Here is a 20,064-nt window from a genome sequence, read left to right as displayed (position 1 = left end):
TTTTATGTTCCATAGTTTATGTTAGTTATGGTTTTAGCCGTTGTAGCCTAAACGTTTATGTGTAATACATTTTACAATTTATTTATTTCTAAAGCTACTTTTTGTAATGTCTACTTGATACTTTTCTCATTTAACATAATACTGGCTTGAAATGATCTTTTGGAGGTATTTTCACAGCCAAATGTAATATGAAATTAATTTGATTAATTAATCGCCACATCATGTAACAGGACTTTTCAATAGTTTATAGTGACCACAAGCTGTCAAGCTCAAAAAAAAAAAAAAAAAATATATATATATATATATATATTTATTTGCACTGAACAAACAAAAATTAGAGCATAGAGGTTTGGCATTAGTTAAGGTGGAGTAAATAAAGTCAGAATTGTCATACTTTAAGCTTTCCTAAATACCATTTGCCAGCAAAAGCCTGCTACAACAACAGTCCACACATACTGTACATTCTTCTTACTAAACTGACAATTTCAGGACAAAAGAGCATAAGATGTGAGAATGCAAGGCTATAATGAAAAAAGAATACAATGACATGGATTTAGCCAGAATTCCATTCTCTTGTGATGTGCACATTATGGGCAGTAGAAAGGACAAGAAGAAGGAAAGAAAATATGCTCTTCACCTTTGACGATGAGTTCAGCAAAGTTGGAGACGCCTGAGCCTCTGGAGGACTGCGTGACGCAGCGGTAGAGGTCCTGCTCTGGCTTCTGGACGTCCTCCAGTTGAAAAGACACTGAGAAGCGGTTGCGGCCTAAGTGCTTGACAGAACCACCTGAAGACACTTCACCATTGTGACGCTAGAAAAGAAGAAGAACATGAAAACACGCTATAGCCTAATCACCAAGCACACGCTGCCAAGTACTTATAAACACTGAATGCACAATGCAATTTTCTGGATGCTAGTCGTAGCGGCAACAGAATTTCTGGAGGGATAGAGTCATTTGTCATTAAGCTCAGGACACAAATACTCAGCCAAAACAGCACTAAATTGCATTTGCCCAATTATATTACTTCTTGATCATGAAGTTATCAATTCTGCGCTAAATGTACACACATATATCATAGTGACAGGCTGTCAAGCTGCAAAAAGGACAAAAACACTATAAAACCATCATAGAAATAGTCCATATTAAGTCTTCTCATAGTTGCATGTGAGAAACAGACCTACATTTAAGTAGTTGTTCTCTGAAAATCAATGGTGAAAACATCAAAAGTTTGTATGTGCCCCATAATTGATAACAAAGTGCAAAATTTAAGCATATACTTAAATCATATATTTAAAATGGCATGAATGAGATAAAAGAACTGCAGCAAAGGAGATACATTATGATGGCACGTTGATGGAACATTTTCAGTGAACAACTTTGCGTGTGAACCGGAAGTTGGACTTTATCTTCCCTCACACGTTTTTTCTACTTTTTTTTCTAGTGGGCTACATTTTTTGTATTTATTTAATTATTATTTTTTATTTTTTTATTTTTGGAGCTTGACAGCAGTGTTGTTATTGCTAACTAAAACTGTTAAAAAGTGTTTGTTAACTGAAATAAAACAAAATACAAATAATGATGTCAGATGAAAAACCTTCTCTTCAATTAGAATTAGCCTTGGAAACTAAATGAAATAAGGTCAAATACCAGAATTACTAAAAATAAGCTAAAGATAAATAGAAACGAAAACTGAATTTAAAATATAAAAAAAAAATCTAATTGAAAATATTAAAAGTACTATAACTGTATATAAACAATACTAAAATAACTTCACTATTCACTTGCATTGTATAGAAAAGAGCAGCACGAACATCTCATGGGTTTGCAATAAATGGCAATATTTTAAATGCAAATATTGCCATTTATTGCAATAAATGGCAATATTTGCATTTAAAATCTGACTAAATAAACATTTCATATACTACTGTAAGTGCAGCAATGACGCAATTTCATTCATCATTAATGACAGTGAAGAGCTTCAGTTTATTTTGAAAGATGAGCCATCAATATTGGACACCAAAGTATGATTCATCTGAATAAGGACCAAAAATAAATAAGTCTTGAAAGTCTTGCACATCACTGAGTACCAGGAATTGCTATGTGGAGTTTTGTGAGGAACCATACACGTCTCTCACACAAAACCACACTTGATAACAGCAACCTTTCACTGCGGCTCAGGTAATTTAAGCGAGACAGTGGTGTGAATAGCACCCATCCAAGACGTCAACGCATTCCCTTTTTCCCCTCTCTGAATACCAAGGACACAAAATGAGCGCTGAGAGTGCACTCACACTAACGGAAAGCACTAACGGAAGAAGGAGGTCTGCGGCTGCTACACAACTATGTGTGTTTGTTTATTATGGGGCTGCTAAAGTGTTTAGGCTTTCAATGTGGTTTAAGACCACACAAACCAGACCTGAATGCAGGGGTAATGTGTGGGCAATGGTTGCAAATTTGAGGTTCGCAAAAAACAAAGCAAAACATACAATCATCTGTGAAAGCCACTCTGTCTTTATTCAACCTAGCAATCACATTCAGTGAACTGCCAGACAGGCAAACACGGAGGATAAACATAAGAGAGCTGTGAACAATCTGTTTAGACTAAGCGTGCCATGCATTACATATGCATTTGACCATGTATTTGTCTGGTATTAGCTAGCACACCTGTTGTTAAAAATGACAGCAAATGTAATTAGGAAAAAAGTAAAAATGCACTAAAATAATAATAATAATAATAATATATATATATATAATTTTAATTTTTTTTCAGTTTGACTATTTATGCACTACCATTCAAAAGTTTGGGGTTTGTAAGATTAATAAGCTTTAATGTTTTTGAAACATGTCTCTAATGCTCACTAAGGCTGCATTTATTAGATCAAAATACAGTATAAATACTTTTGTGGAACATTACTAGCTCACAATTTAAATATTATATTGGAATATATTTTTTAATTTAATTATGCTGATTGCGTGTATTATATTTCTTATCAATGTTGAAAACAGTTGTGCTGTTTGATATTTTTGTCGAAACTATGACCCCTTTTTTTCTGACTCTTTGCTGAATACAAAATCATAACTGCATTTATTAGACAAAGACTGATCAATTAAATTTATTATTGCTAAATAAAAGCATTAATTTCTTTCAAAAAAGAAAAAGAAAACTTGCCTCAAACCTTTGAACGGCAGTTTGTATATATTTACAATAATGTACAGTATTTGAAAAAGAATGTGTTTTTTGAACATTAAAGCATGTCAACATATTCTGTTACATCAAATACACAAAATAATGATCTTTAAAAAAGCATCATATGACCCCTTTAAAATGAAACAAAAATAAATGCAAATATTAATTTAAATTGTAAAAAGATTTTCCTGTAAAAGTACAGACACGAACAGACATTTAATGACAGTTATACATTGTAAAATATACAGGTCACCAAACGTCATCCTGTAATGGACCACAGCTGCCAATAAAAAAAAATATATATTATATACAAGTAAGAAAACGTCCATATAAAACGGAAGTGAAGCAATAGAGTCATATATCGCCTGCTGTGTTTAGGGGAGGAATGAGCACTTCAGAGGGATTGAGGACATTGATTATTACAGAATCTTATGTTGCTGTGACAGCTTGCAACCACAGGCATCTGTCCTTGACCTTGATGTGACATAATCACTCATTTGATTTAATTCCAATCCATCTTTGATGCCAGAAACTTCAGCTCTCCGAAGGCAGTGTGAAATGCTTCTTCCGAAGACAATGTTACAGCATAAAAATGCTCTCAGAACAATTATGTTATATAACGGACAGCGAAGCGGTTTAGCTGTATATGGCTTTGCTTTGAGGATTGAACGTTAATATAAACTGGTAACCAAAAAGTTTTGGGTAAAACGTAGACTAATTAACTAAATGACAAAGAGAATGAATTCTGATTTCATAAACATGGCCTCTCTGATCTCATCTGAGGAACAGGAGTAGTTTTAAGAACAAAGTCAATCTGAACAAAAATTTTCCTAAAATTTCCTTACAAAAACTACCCTTTTAAAAATTAACATTCAGGTGCCTTGAGCCCGTTTGGTGTTAATTTTGTTGACTTACAGCAAGTCACAACAGACGGCAACCTCAGCCTTTAGCTAATTATTATTGAATTTGACAAAACCTGATTATTCTCACAAAAAAATAAAATAAATAAAAATAAATCTATACTCACCTCCAACAGAAACTTCTCTGCTTCAGAGGGACGTCCAGCTGCCACACATTGGAAAGTGGCATTTTGTCCAGCATTGACCTCCACATCTCCCAGGCGGGAAAAATGAGGGGCTTTATCTGAAAACAAAGACGTAAGGGGATCAGTATAATAGAAAATATACAAATAATCATTTATTAACATACAGTTTGGGATCAGAAAAGTTTGTGATCAGAATTTTTTTTTTTAAAGGAAATTAATACTTTTATTCAGCAATTAATCAAAAGTGAAATTAAAGACATTTTTAATTCTACAGAAGATTTCTGCTTCAAATAATCTATTGAAATTTCTTTTAATTAAAATCATTGTTTTCACAAAACATTTTGATTTTTTTTAAAGATCATGTGGCAACAAAGACTGGAGTATTGGCTGCTGTAAACTGCCTTTTTCGAGAACCAAATTAGCTCCTACTCCGGAGCAGGGTCTAACCAGCACAACTGGTACTAATCATGACGTAAGTAGACATTGATTGGCCAAACGTGTACGAAAACACCCTCACCCTCACCCTCAACTTATTTCTCAAGTATGGAGAACAGCGATAGATGGACGGACGCTGAAGTGCAGGCACTTGTAGCAAATGTAGGACTGCCAGTTGTTGTTGGAGATTCTTAGTCCTCCTTTCCGTTCTTTCAATCGCTTTACGTATACATCGACTTTGCATGTCCATTATTGTGAAACCCGCGAGACACAACAAAAACGGCTCCGATCACAGCGTCCTCCATCCTTCTGTTGTTAATGTTGTTCTTCTTTGTTTCTGTTGTTGAACGCCGCGCACAAATGACGTCGCTGTCGACCAGCTTACGTTACTTCTTAGTACACACTGTCGGTGCGAATGCAACCCTTTAAATGGTACTGGGAAATAGTTTGCGCAAAATCGTCCCAGCACTTTAGTACTGAACATTTAGTTCTGGAACTAAAGCGCTGCGAAAGGCCCTATAGTCCACTGGTACTAACCCACTAACCCAACTTTTACACTGTACAACCAGCTTAAAGTCAACACGGGTGTTTTTGTTTGGACTGATTGCCCGTGTTTTGACCTTTGCCTGTTTTTAGACTTGGAAAAATTTTGCGTCTGGATCCTCAGCCTTTGTGTACCTGTGCAGTTTCATGACAGCCCTACTTTACTTTTTTAATACATATTTCTTGTATAAGCGGGGAAAAGACTTTCCTTTTCTTCAAGTCTGCGCCTGCACCAGCTGGCTCCATTCTGGTACGTAACATCCTCTTTTTATGATCCAATCAAGTCCAGCCCTACATTTCTCTATTTAAATACTCAAACATATCTTTTTTCTGAGGTAAAATGCATTGCGAATGTCATTTCATGCGGACTTCAAATGCAGGGAGGCGATCTCTTAGTGGCCAGAAATGTTGATTTGTTCCACTTTGATTGACTAGTTAATCACTGTGAAATAATTCCACATATGGGGTGTTTCCTTGCCTGTATGTGAGACACTTGTACCCTACAAAATAAGGTCTAGATAATCTTCCTCCAGCATACGTGGTTCTTGGTACTTTGAGCTCCCTTTAAACATAATCGATTTTTGCAAGGTCTCAGTTCAACTAAACTGCAATATGGCCTTTTGAATTTATCCTTTAGTCATATCTATAAATTTGAAGAATTTTTTTTGTAACTGAATATATAGAGTCTGGATTAGACAGGATAAAAAGAAAAAAAGAAACAGATTAAATAGCATAGATAAAGAATACTTTATATTGATCCCCACGAGAAAACACAGGTGCAGGATTGCTGCAAGGCGCAATGTAATGTGCACAAAAACACCCCTAAGAAGAGACATAGTGCTGTCAAGACATTACATACATATTCTGCACTTAATATTACAAAATATACTGCATAAAGAAACCAATTTAAGAGGCTGGTGGTGGCAGAGGATACACCACTCATTCAAGTGCTGAAAGTCTACTAAAACAAGGAGGCCATGAGCAAAAGTTAAAAAAGTAAACACAAATAAACATTTCTCTATTCTATCTGGCTTGCAAAGGCTCTAGTTGTGGATGCATAAATGAAACTTTTTAGATTTCTTTTTTTTAATATATATACTGTATACCAGTTCATTGAATGGGTGTCAGATGTAAAAAGGCCCTCAGGCAACATAAATTGCTTCATGTGGTTGTTAGCACTGTTCAGTCTCAGATAGCGAAGAGTTCCTAGGGGAACTGCAGCCATCCCTGCTCATCTGATAGTTTGACTGTTACTTAAACAGTGTATGGTTTATGTAGAATTTAATATTTTGAACTACTGAACATTTTCTATTTGCGTGGTAAGTGATGAAAATCACTTTCAATGCTCCGACAAGTCAACTGAATGTTTTTTTTAAAAGATTCAAATGCAAACTCATGGGAAAAAAGTTGGATATGGTTTCAATATATTTTGGATATGCACATACTGTAGTTGTAATCTATCCTACATCTGTGCCTGGCCATAAAACAATTAAGGAATAGAGGAATAAACAAAATGAAAATGTGCTGATTTCTATCGAAGATGTATGTGAGTTTGTTTTTTCATCGGAACAGATTTGAAGAAATTTAGCATTACATCACCTGCTGACCAATGGATCATCTACAGTGAATGGGTGCCATCAGAATGACAGTTTAAACCGCTTATAAAAATACAATAATCCACAAGTAATACACACGACCATCAATTAACGTCTTGTGAAGTAAAAAGCTGTGTGTTTGTAATAAGCAAATCCATCATTAAGGCATTTTAACTTTAAACATCACTTCTGGCCAAAATACCAGTTCATAATCCATAATAATGCTCCCTCCAGGGAAAAGGTCCATCTGTTGTCCTCTTGCATCATAATCCACCAACATATTTGTTTAGAACTGCTTTTGCTTGTAAACGGTGCTTATTCTGTGCATATTTCTCTCTTAATTCAGACAATATGACTTTTTCACTGGAGAGAGCACTATTATAGAGGACTTGTATTTTAGCTGAGAGCACCAGTTTAAAGTTGAAACCATCTTGATGGATTTATTACAAACACGTAAAGACATAACTGATGGATTGGGGTTGTTTGGATTACCTGTGGACTTTGACGTTTTTAACAGCTGTTTCAACTCTCATTCTGACGGCACCCATTCACTGAAGAAGCTCCATTGGTGAGCAAGTTATGTAATGATAAAGTTCTGTTCATCTACATCTATATCTACATTCTCTATATCTACATCTTGGATGGCCTGAGGGAGAATACATTTTCAGCAAATTTTCTTTTTTGTGTGAACTGTTCCTTTAATGATAACAGTTTCAAAGAAACCATTATTGCTTTTGTCTGCGAGGTTGCTTCATTCCATAATCTTCAATGTAAATGTTAAAATTTTGGCTGATTTTCTTATGATGCAGTAATGGTTGGATAAAAGAAGCATAATGATCTTTCACCCATACCGTAAGTTTCATAACAAGGCTGTCTTGGCCTGTGTTGGAGTTCTAAATCATTTTGCCTTCTGTGACCACAGGGCTTTCCTCCACTCTGGCAATAGCTTCCTGCTTGAGCAGGATGCATATAAAATCACCGTAAACCACCTACCCACACTGCACACATCTAAAATCTGTCAATCAAAGCAGATAAACAGGTTATGAGGTCTGATATAACAGAGAATGCTGTTTTGTACATCCACTCTGAGCTTGTATTATTTCTCTTCTTTGTAAAACCAGGCAGAGGCCCTACATTGTTTGTAGTCCACAGATGGCCACATGTCCGATGGAAATGCCACTGTGTGATGCTCAATTCATGTTTTTATGAGCCAACATGAATCACAAGGTAAGAAAGTATGAAAAGGGACTGAATCTACATGTTGCAGCAAAAGTATTGAATAGGTTTAAAATATTATGTTTGCATCCTAATGTCTTTGAATAGTATATATGTGTCATAATATGTACAAAACCAGTCATAAGAGTCCATTTTTAGAAGCTGAATAAATAAGCTTTCCATTGATGTATGGTTTGTTAGGATAGGACACTATTTGGCCAATATACAACTATTTGAAACTCTGAGGGTGCAAAAAAAAAACTGCCTTTAAAGTTGTCCAAATTAAGTTCTTAGCAATGCATATTACTAATCAAAAATTAAGTTTTAATATATTTACAGTAGGAAATTTACAAAATATCTTCATGGAACATGATCTTTACTTAATATCCTAATGATGTTTGGCATAAAAGAAAACATTTTGATTATTGCTACAAATATACCCCAGCGACTTAAGACTGGTTTTGTGGTCCAGGGTCACATATTGCAGTCGCCACAATGCTAAAGCAATGAAAAAAACATAACTGCGTGGAGAATAAAAAAGTAAAGAAACCACACCCTCTCTTGAATCACATAGAAATCTTCTCCCTCACTCTTTCTGTTCTTTTGGCCTTCCATTCCTTTTTGACTTGTCTTGCCAAATGGTGATTTCCGCAGTCTGGCACAATGCCACTCTTGACAATGTGTGTCCAGGTCCTGATGAGAGTTTTAATTATTTAATGTGCACAGTGGGGCTTAGATGATGCCATCTGCCGCCTGCAGGAAGTGGGGAGGGGGGCGAAGGAAGAGGGTGTTAGGAGACTCAGCAGAGATGAGCTTTCATGACCACATCATCTGTTGATTTGCTTGTTCGGAATTGCACTTTATTACCATCTAATAGTACTTTGTCAGTTTTCTCTGTTTAAATATGTATAAATACCACTACAGTTTTATGAAGCCTTGAAAGCGTTAAGATGTCCCTCAGAGGTTGTGAAAAGGATTGTTAACTTTTGAGCAAAGACCGCATCTCTGCAGTGTGCCACCTATACCTATCGGCTGGTCACTAAAACGCATTTCAGCACATCGCTAACAATTACAGCTGATAATTGTGCTGTCAGAGCCTTTTGAATTAGCTTAGAAAAGGCACACAACTCTCAAATAAATATACATGTTACCATACGAGGCAGCTTGTTTTAATAAAAGCCAGTCAGATAAGGGAGAATTCACTAAGAATGAATTGCACCCGTTGTGTCATTTATTTACACACGCAGTCTGCATTGTTCTAGCATACTATTCAATCAGAAATTATGCAAATTAGACACAACCATGGCCTAAAATGCAATATGCATGACAAATTCCCAATTTTTGAATTTTAGGTTGATTCTGTGTGTTTGGTGTTAGGGAGCATTCAGCGGTGTTGCGATCTGGCGTACTTTACTCAGATTGCATATCATCATTATCCTCTAAATCTCTAGATTTAGAGATCTAAACACCTGAATCAGCTCAAAATGCTATGCACTTTAAAAGACTGCTAACAGCTCTCTTGTCTAACATTTATCATCTTTTGATTAAAAAGAATGATGCCAAGATCAATAGAAAATGTACATAGACATATTTACTAGCTGCTTTCTGATGTTACTTGCAGCAGAAAACAGTCTTATGCTCACCAAGGCTGCATTTATTTAATCAATACAGTAAAACAGTAATACTGTAAAATATCAATACAAGTTCAAGTAAATGTTACATATATATATATATATATATATATATATATATATTAGGGCTGTCAACGTTAACGTGTTAACGCATGTGATTAATTTTACAATCCTTAACGCGTTAAAATAATTTAACGCAATAAACGCAAAATTACTGAAGTACAATTTCTATTCTAAGCCTTTAACCCAATTTTGCTTCTCTGCTTGCGATCAGATCATTTTAAGCTGCTAAACTCCAGGAATGTTTTCAGTTCAATGATCCAGTAAGCAAATGCATTCAAACAATCCGTCCAAAACAGTGCTAATATAAAGGAAACCAGGCTGATTACATCAGATATTGCAGAGAAAACAGAGACTCGCGTTGCGTTTTCAGTGAATTATTCATTCCAGTGTCATATTCTGTGATTCTGTGACGTCACTTGCGCTGTGTGAAGTACAGACTGAACGGAATGTCAAAACATCCCACCGCTGTATGGCCAGATGAGACGCCACTGGATAACCAGTCTCGCTAGTAAAGTTCTGATGGATGAAGACTGCAATCAAGGTAAAGACGATTGCGGTGGCGTACAGGAGTCGTACAGTAAGCACGCGTGAGTCCGTTATAATAATGCGTGTATGAGTGCTTTTGACGCACTGATCGCACATTGTATTTATGCACAGGCACAGATATTTCCGTAGCCTACATTCACATTGTTTTCAATCAGATTGATTTTTTTGTCATCACTATGTGGTCCTGTTCGGTATTGCAGCTTAACTTCTCTAAAATGTAAAAAAAGCTCTTTGCTGTTGCACTGTACACTTACTATACAAGTCAGATTTTTTTTCTTTCATATGTGCTTAAATGGGCTCATTATATCATTTGGTTCTTTGGTGTCCTTTTGGAGTCCTTTTTTGGAAAGACATCTAAATTGATCTTGAAAAAGCTTAAATATACAGATTTTTGAGAATCACCCTTCAATCTTTTGGTTTACTTTGCTGTTTTGTTTTGAAACAAGATAAATGGTCTATGCTTAATTTCATGAAGGGTGTGATTAATTAGATAAAACATTTTAATCTATTGACAGCCCTAATATAGTAATATGCTGATTTGGTGCTCAAGAAACATTTATTATTATTATCAATGTTGAAAATAGTTGTGCTGCTTAAAATGTTTGTGGAAACCATGATTTTTCAGGATTCTTTCATAAATAAAGTTCTATAGAACAGAATTTATTTGAAAAAAATCTTTTATAACATAAATGACCTTACTGTCACCTTTGAATAAGATTTATGCATCTTTGATGAATCAAAAAGTATGAATTCTTTCAAGAAAATTTTACTTTAATAAGGCTAAGTCTAAAAAGCTGAAAAGAATGACAATGATTTGCAGTACATTAGCACCTTTTTAAACTAAATTATAGGTGGTTGGTGAAAAAGAAATGATACAAATGATTCATCCCTTAAAATCTGACACAAATCACCAAAAATGAAAACAAAATACAAAAAAATTAATCGCATGACAACCAGTTCTACCATTTCTGTAAGTCATACATAAAAATATTTGAATAAAAACCGGTCTTTACTACTAACAATTACAACATTAACTTCCAGTCTTCAGTCGGCATATTAAATCAAATGTCTAGCTCTGCTGGATTAGGGAAGTTTAAAGGATTTCTACTCTCCCCTCGGCAATAAAAGACATCACAGCTCTGTACACTCAGAGACTTCACAGCACTGGAGGGTCGAACACATCACACACTCCATCACAACAACTCCTCCCTACTCTGATCTGTTTGTTTTCTTCCATGTCCGGCAGCTAGCAGGCTATCTCAGCATGCAAGCAGCCAGCAGGGTTCATGTTCCCACTAACTAATGCAGTACATATGCAGCATACTGATGAAAGCATAGCATAGTAAATGTTGAACAGTAGCACAGGCATAAAAATAACTGAACTAGCTGATATACCTCAATTGTTTCTCCCAGAAAAAAAAATATGGGGTGCAAATGGAGACTTGTTTAAGTCTTCTGCTTCTTAGATTTTCCTCCTGAGAAAATCAGTTGCATGTATCATTCAGTCTCATTTAGTTGACTAAATAGTTATTTGGCTATTGGTTAACATTATCCAAATTACAAACTTCTTTGGAGTTTGCACTGATGAATCATTCATATTACAAAATCATGCTATAGAGACTGTATAAGCTTATAAAGCAGACTTAAAATTGGAATGAAGTGTGAAGGGGCTACATAAAAAACTTGTTCCCGAGACTTTTCACACAAGACGGAAACTAGATCTTTTCATCATCAAAGTAACAATGTAGCTGTACCCTGCTGAGCTGAAAGCCAAAAGCCAGTGTAGAGACTGAAACAAGGATGAAAGGTGAATTTGGGTACAAAAGGGTCTTTGATATCCAAATTATGTGTGCTTACAGATCCATCAGGAGAATCTGTGCGGAACTGGACCTGCATAGGTAGATGAACTTGAGAAAGTTGTACTGTATATAAGAGCAGTGTAAATCTCGATGTGTCACAGCTGAAAGAAGTGAGTTTCGGGTTAGAAAAGCTACTATAAAACTAGTGGTTGATCTGACTATCTGAATTTTGAAAATGGTGGACGCTAATTTCTAGAGTGCATGCTCGCAATATACATTTAATTAACATTTAATATAATTGATTATATATTAGTGCTGTCAACTGATTAAAAAAAAATGATTAAACGGCTCTGTGGAATACTTGATTCTGATTGGTCAGTCATGACATTCAGAGGTATGTTACTCCTCGATAACAACCGGTAAAAGCTCATACCACAGGCTCATCTGGGTAACTGAAATCGGCACTATACACTTGCTAGGAACAGTTTTTCTCCATGGAAGTTTTGCGTTTGGTTAGTTAATAAATATTACAACTCAAATCAATATTATGGGTACAATTATTTAATTATGTCATCCTGGTATTTGAACTTGCCACTTGCTAGCAACTGCTTTCATCACGGAAGCTTTGCGTTCAAATATTTCAACTCGAATCAATTTTTCGTGTCTAATTATTTACTTCTGTGGCAAGTAGCCATGTAATAAGTGGGATAATGTGCATCCAGCAGGTCGTTAACACTGAATAACCCCCAATAGGTTATTCTGCGATAGCAGCCAGCTTAGTTAATCACATTTTTTTTCTGTAATTAATCATGATTAATCATGAATGGCACCTAAAATTTGTAATCAAATATATTTTTTACATTGAATCTCCAAATTATCGTAGAAACAGCATAAAGGCAGTATATTTTAAATAATTAAATAAATAGCATCTTTTGACTATGAAGTATGAATAAAGGCAAGTATCATAGATACCAGTACTTATACTGATGTATTTTTATCCATTTCTGTGGAAAAAAAATAGTAAATATAGTTATTACACAAAATATTTCATTAAAAAATTAGAAAACAGAAAATGTGCATCATCCATTGAGAAGTACATCTCAATGCAAATGACACACAATGTTGTTGTTTTATATATATGTATATGTATATGTATATATTAATCAGCCAGCCAATCATTTTTAGTCAATGGCAATAATAATAATAATGTTAGCAATGCTAATTTTAACTTAAGACTTGCAATAATGGTTAATGCTTAACATATTCCTTTCTCTTTTTTTAATCCAGCATATTGGCTCAAAATAGCATAGACAGACAACAATATTACATCCCTGAAAAGGCTAATGTGATCCCAGCATTTGTATAGTCCTTCACATTTCCATGCTGTTCAAACACACTCCCACACTATAATGACAGTTATGTGCTACTCACAACAGGGGTAGTTCAACAGGAGTATGTCATCAACTGCAATGTAGCCTTTGCGGTCCACAGTCGCCTCTAGCAATATCTGAAAATAAAAAGAGAGGAAAACATGACCTGCAAAAATTTATTTGGGCTTTAAATTGAGTAGCTTTAACATTCGCATGAAGTAGTGAAATTACAATGATTGTACAGAGCAGAAAGTCTTGCTAATGGGGAAACTCTCTTAATTCAAGATATATTTTCTGAAGTCACATCTTGTTCAATTAGTCCATTCTCTTAATCCATTCTGCTTCACGTAAAATCTTATTTTAAGGCTGTTTAGATGTTAAAAATACAGTAAAAAAAGTCATTCACATAAACACTAAACACCATCATGGTGACACACATGATACTGAAATAATGCAATAAACATTGATTTAACAACATTAGACGTAGGATTAAACCCTAATGTACACAACTGATAAGAAAAAACTAAGAAGAAACATGTTATATCAACAACAACATCAAATATGCAGGGAATTCTGGGAGTGTCAATTTACGGTTTGTCACTGTAAATTATACAATGACTTTTTATTTTTCACTTCCAAAAACCTGTTTTTTAACAGTATTTTACTGTAAAATTACATTAAATGTAATTACATTTATTCACCGAATATAGTATGGAAACTTACTGTTAACCAGTTAACAGGTTTTTACTGTAGCATTTTTACAGTCTTTTACTGTTAAAATCACAATCATTTTTTACAGTGTAAGATAAAATAAGAAAATATTGTTGCAGTGTATTTAAAATGTACAGTGTAAATACATAATTTTTTTGGTTTAGTGAGTGATGCCTTTTATATTAATGAGCACCAAGTGGTGTTTATTAAACTCACAAAAGTTGTTTAAATGGGCTGTCTGCTCTAGATTTTAACTACTGTCTGACATTTTCAATGTTTTTCATTAAGCTTACATTAACAAAATAATGAAATAAAGAAATAATGAAAGAAAACAAGGCAAACAGAGACGATCCTGTGAAAATATTGTTGCAGTGTATTTAAAATGTACAGTGTAAATACATCATTTTTTTGGTTTAGTGAGTGATGCCTTTTATATTAATGAGCACCAAGTGGTGTTTATTAAACTCACAAAAGTTGTTTAAATGGGCTGTCTGCTCTAGATTTTAACTACTGTCTGACATTTTCGATGTTTTTCATTAAGCTTACATTAACAAAATAATGAAATAAAGAAATAATGAAAGAAAACAAGATGATCCTGTCAAGCAGGGAGAAAGCAAGCAAAACACATCATTCATCGCTTTGGCATTTTGCATCTTTTTCTTGAGTTTTCTTTTTTGCACAGTTTTGACAGTCATTGAGAGAGAGAAAATAGATGCCAACTTCACTAAGGGCCCCTGAGGCCTAAAGGAAATAATGGCTTCATCAGGAGGCCTGAGTGCACTGTGACACATGGCTCTCATTCGGCATGCTGCACACACACACACACACACACACGCATAGGCTCATAATGTGAGGATAAGGGGCACGAGTCCTTGGGGACCAGGAGAGAGGCTCCACAATCGCCAAAGGCTATGAGCAAAGGACGGTCACTCCAGTGTAATGAAATCAAATCAATATTGTGCGAACGACAGCGATGAGATGTTATTACACATCGAGAGTGTGGAGGCCATGTTTGCTCTTCACAACAGTGGTCTGCTTGGCTGCCCACGCTTGACGTTATTGCTTCAAAAAAAGAAACATTTTTGTTTACTGTCTAGTAACCAAGCAAATCACAGTTATGACCGAATGTTGTGTTTTCAATCATAAAAGGGTGTTTCCTCAACTTCAGAAACTCTCTTAAAAGTTTTCAAATGTTCACATTATTTAATTTCGAACAGTGGACATAAATGAATCATTGCTGTTATTTTTTCCCTTGAAAGTCATCTCAAATGATGAATTGCACTTAATAAAATTTGGTGATGGAACACAATGAAATACTGCTTTCACACTTATTTGGAAACAATGCATAATAATAATATTCTGCTAATCTGTGATATTTGGCTTGAAATTTCTGTTTTCTTTACACATCACATGTCTGCTATTTCATTTCAAGCTCTTCACTGACCACTGACAACATTGTCTCCTTGGTAAACAAGTCACTAACTTACAAACTATGTATTCTCACAATTAATATTGCATTTTTTATGTTATTTATTTATGATTGATTGATTGATTGATGCATTTTCTTATTTCAAGATTGAAAGTCTTGCTCTGGGGTAAAACAATGAAATTAACACATAAAAGGAAAATGAGAAGCAGCAAAAGTAAATTATGAAGACATGAAAAAAGCTGTTTAAATGTGATATTCATGTAACAATAAAAAAAAAGTTGATGACCAAGCTGAATTTTCAGCAGCCATTACTCTAGTCTTCAGTATTGTCAACGTTAAAACCAACTGTGCTGTGATATATTTAGGATTCTTTGATGAATGGAAACCCAGAAGAACAGCTTGAAATTTTGAAATAGATTTCTTTTATATCCATTATAAATGTCTCAAAGTAATGTATCCTTGCTGAATAAAAGTAGTAATATGTTTTTTTCTTTAAAAAAAAAGAAGAAGAAGCAATTGAAGTAGTGTAAATGAAGAAAAAAAAGTTGAAGAAACCTGACTCATCCATTGGCCCAAAAATAGGAAATATAGGGACCGTTGCTATCGGTCACAAGGGATTTGTATGTGTTGCAGCTGTTGCACATAGCTGACGGCAATATCCCTCAGAGCTGTTATGGTACCGGCGCTTCGTTCCACGTTCACTTCCACCGTCATTTGGTCAGCAGAACATTCCAGTCTGTCAGAAGCCTCTTGTTTCATCATGGAACAGCATGATTTCATCCTCCTAACCCGGCCTTGACCTCCATCGTCGTCGGCATATGTGAAGATGAATGTAAAGTCTCTGATTGGGATCTAAAAAACACAATGTGCTTTGCGGGAAAAGAGGAGGAAAGTGACTCCAGACAGCAGGATATACAACCAGCGCTGGCTCAGGCTCAGTAACCCAACTTTAATCTCCTGTTGGAAAGGACTGCCATATAACCACAATAAACCGACACCAGACCTGCAGGATGATGCAACGGGAGATTACTCAGAAATGTGTTTTCGACTTTTCCCCACCATTTCACGGGTGTGCCGCTGCTCACATGCCATCAGCTCTCCGAAACAAAAGACAAAATCACACATTTCTACGCAGGCGCTCTTACACTATTAAAATCCTCTACCCGTATCACATTTATTCTAATCAGTGACTACTTCCCTCTGGAGAATATATATACTTGGAACAAATGTCTCTGATTTATGAAGGACATAAAAAAAGAGTGAGGAGGCTTTCTGAGTATGGAAATGCAAGGCTGAGTTGAATCTTATGTTTCTCTGTTAAGAAGATGACCGTCTCTATATTCCTTCTATAAGCAAGAATTATGATAGCACTGGTTCGAAACAGTAGAGGCATATGTGTGCGTGTTTCCAATTAACAAGGCAGAACGATACATAAGTACAAACAATGTAATAAACTTATCTCTAGAGATCAATAGATTTTACTTTTAAATCACCTTTTTTAATGTTTACAGGGTCCAAAAATGTACAGTAATTCCTAAATGATTACCACAATTCTTAACTCTATTATGAAATACTACTACTACTACTACTAATAATAGTGTTGTTGTAGTTAATAATAAGAATAATTATAATTGATGTTATTACTATTATTATTATTATTATTAAATGACCAACAATCAGTCTGGTTGAAAAGTGTGAATCTATTTAATTTTTTTTATAAATAACTATATTATAATATTTTCAAACCCAACTGCAGAATTACAATAAATTGTACCTGGTTTTATCTAACTATATTTTGCAATTGAAATAAATATGCTCGATGTATCCTACTTTTCCAACAATATATGATGCATGACTGTCCGATTCAACTACCAATTCCCATGACTATTATGATCTATTTTCATAAATTCTAAAACCTGACATGTCATGATATCACCTGGCTTTTGTGTGGACTTTTAGTTTGTAGTTAGCTGTTTCCCCTTATCATAGGTTTGACTGTTCCCAGTTGTGTCTTGTTTGTTAATTATTATTAGAGTTATATATTATTATATATTATTATTGTATATAAGCCCTAGTGTTTTCTGTGTTCTTTTGACTGGTCTCGTCGCCTGTGGATGTGCTGTGAGTTGTTTTCAGTTCTGTTCTGCCTGTGTTGCCCTTTGTTTTAGATTATGCTGTGTTGGATTTTTTTCCGTTGTTTTATTAAATGTATATACTGCACTTGAAGCCTCCACCTCGTTTCTGAAGCACTCACTGTTACACCTGACTTGAAACTGCAGTATTTATATAGAGTTGCTACATTAAATGGCTTATATTCATTCTAAAATCCACATTCTAAGCTTACATTTAATTGTGCCAAGTGAGCTAATCAGTTAGACACACCAGTTAAAAAAGGTCAAAATGCACAAAGTAAAATTTGGGGGTTGATGAGAAGATGAATGAGGAGCTCAGACAGAGAGAGAGAGAGAGAGAGAGAGAGAGAGAAAAAGATGTGAAGGACCGCAATCAAGGAGGACAGACACAAACAAACCAGGCTCTCTAACAAGGACAAGCTCTCCTCAGAATTATTCAATCCTGACCAACGGGTCGAGGTTTGGCTGATTAGTTTGGTCCAATTAGCTTCTGCTGGTAGATGTTGTAACTACACCATCTGGATCCAAAAGAATCTTTCTCCGACGGCCATTCCAAAACAGCTGTGTACGGCTCTAGAACTAAGCCATCATGAGGAAAGACAAAAATACTAACAAAATAACTTTTTCCAGGTATTACAGACTACTTGGTTCGGCATGTTTTCCGTCAACAGATGAAAACAAGACAAGACATTCATCCTGGTGGAATGCCTTTTATTCATCTACATTATTATTATTAATGGATCTGACCAAATGTCTTCTCATGTCTTACATTTCTTTCTTCTACCCACCATCAATTTTTATAATTTACACTCTCGTGCCTTTTCTTAAGAATGTGTCAGGTTCAATTACTCTTCAGCTTTGTTGTGCAACATGGCGGAGAGAGAAATACACAGACACAGATTTGTTGATGTGATGTACATTTAATTGGAAACCCGTGAGAGACAGAAGTGAGCGAGAGAGAATGATACACAGAGGGAGAGGTGCGGATGGGCTGAAGCTAGATTCTTTTTGGCAGTCCTGGCAGGCCCGATAACATCTTTAATATTTGATAACAAGTTCCCACTGTCTATTACACCTTCACCAATAACAGCAGAAATATATGAGCGAGCATGGCATATGGGGGAGATTTCAACTTGAATATTTCAAACTCAAGGTGATTCCTCCCTGTTTCCATTCTGCTCTTCCTCCCAATCTCTCCCCATCTCTCTCTATTCAATTTTCCTTTGTTCCCTCCCCTTTTTCTCTATTGATGCTCAGACATGGCAGACAGGAGGAAATATGGTATCTCGTGTCACATAAACATAGAGCTCGCTCCATCATATCATGAGAGACAGGCCACTGTCTCATTTTACATGTATAGAGATACTCTGTCCATTGTTACCATGTACGAAGCTTGTAAAAACCCAACACTGAATCAAATGCACAACAGAGGGATGTGCATTTATGATTTATGCCAATTATGCCTATTTATTCCGCATTGAACTGACAGTTCAATGCTATCAAAACAATTAACTGAGCATTCAGAATAGATTTTTGCTTAACAGCACCATAAATTGTCAAGCAAAAAATAGTTTTTTGTCAAGCTAACTTTATAATATTGACTTCAAAAATTTTAATAAACAGTATAAATTTTTATAGAACAAATGCAATAATAATAACAACAACAACAATTTCTATGGGTGATTATTATTATTATTACTATTATTATTTATAATTAAATTTAATTCTGCATCATGACTGATACCCTAATGTCAATCCATGAACTGGAATTTAATTGGGACTCTTAATTCAATACTGAATGGCCAGCAATAGTGTTTACTTTAATAAAAGAGCATAATTATGACAAATTCAATTTAGGCAATAAGAAGCCACCAATGTAGACAATACATTGTCAAAATAATCAACCTGTGGGCTTGTTTATCGGAAATCTATTACCATAAATCCATGCACTACAGTTATGAGGAAACAAACATTATTTTGTATGAAACCCTTAATTATGAGGCAAAACAAGAGTTGAACAAACAAGCTATTAGCTCCTTCCAAATATAGATTTAGCCTGGGTGGCCTTGTTATATGAATGAAGGATTTAATTTCATGAAAATAATTTAATGATTTCAGCTCAGGGGAAACACGGGGTATGGTTTCCCTGATCTCTTAGCACTCCCTTCCTCCTGTGAAAGCAAAGTCCCCATGTTCTCAAGAGAAGGGAACCTCTTTGTAACACAGTTCGTAGTCACGGGAAGGAGGCGGGAACCGGCGAATATTTAAATACTTTAATAATAAAACAAACACAAAATGAAAGTAAAACGGCAGCCCCACGCGGACGACTGCCGCACACAAAACACAAAATAAAGTCCAGGC

The 20,064-nt window shown here is 35.2% G+C and overlaps 1 protein-coding gene across 1 annotated transcript in view; it reads right to left on the bottom strand.

The window, feature by feature from the left end:
* Nucleotides 1–20,064, bottom strand: part of LOC107566929 (receptor-type tyrosine-protein phosphatase U-like) — a 233,092-nt gene that overhangs the window by 76,910 nt on the left and 136,118 nt on the right. The window contains exons 4-6 of the mRNA XM_016252505.1: nt 13,493–13,568; nt 4,217–4,332; nt 638–812 (exon numbers count right to left, since the gene is read on the bottom strand). Of these exons, the coding sequence (XP_016107991.1) occupies nt 638–812; nt 4,217–4,332; nt 13,493–13,568 (367 nt within the window). The remainder of the gene's footprint in view (nt 1–637; nt 813–4,216; nt 4,333–13,492; nt 13,569–20,064) is intronic.

The sequence above is a fragment of the Sinocyclocheilus grahami genome, unplaced genomic scaffold (genome assembly GCF_001515645.1).
Source record: "Sinocyclocheilus grahami isolate Dianchi unplaced genomic scaffold, SAMN03320097.WGS_v1.1 scaffold1114.1, whole genome shotgun sequence".
Classification (NCBI taxonomy): domain Eukaryota; kingdom Metazoa; phylum Chordata; class Actinopteri; order Cypriniformes; family Cyprinidae; genus Sinocyclocheilus; species Sinocyclocheilus grahami.
Note: the sequence above shows the minus strand (reverse complement) of the source record. Positions and strands in the feature narration are given on the sequence as shown.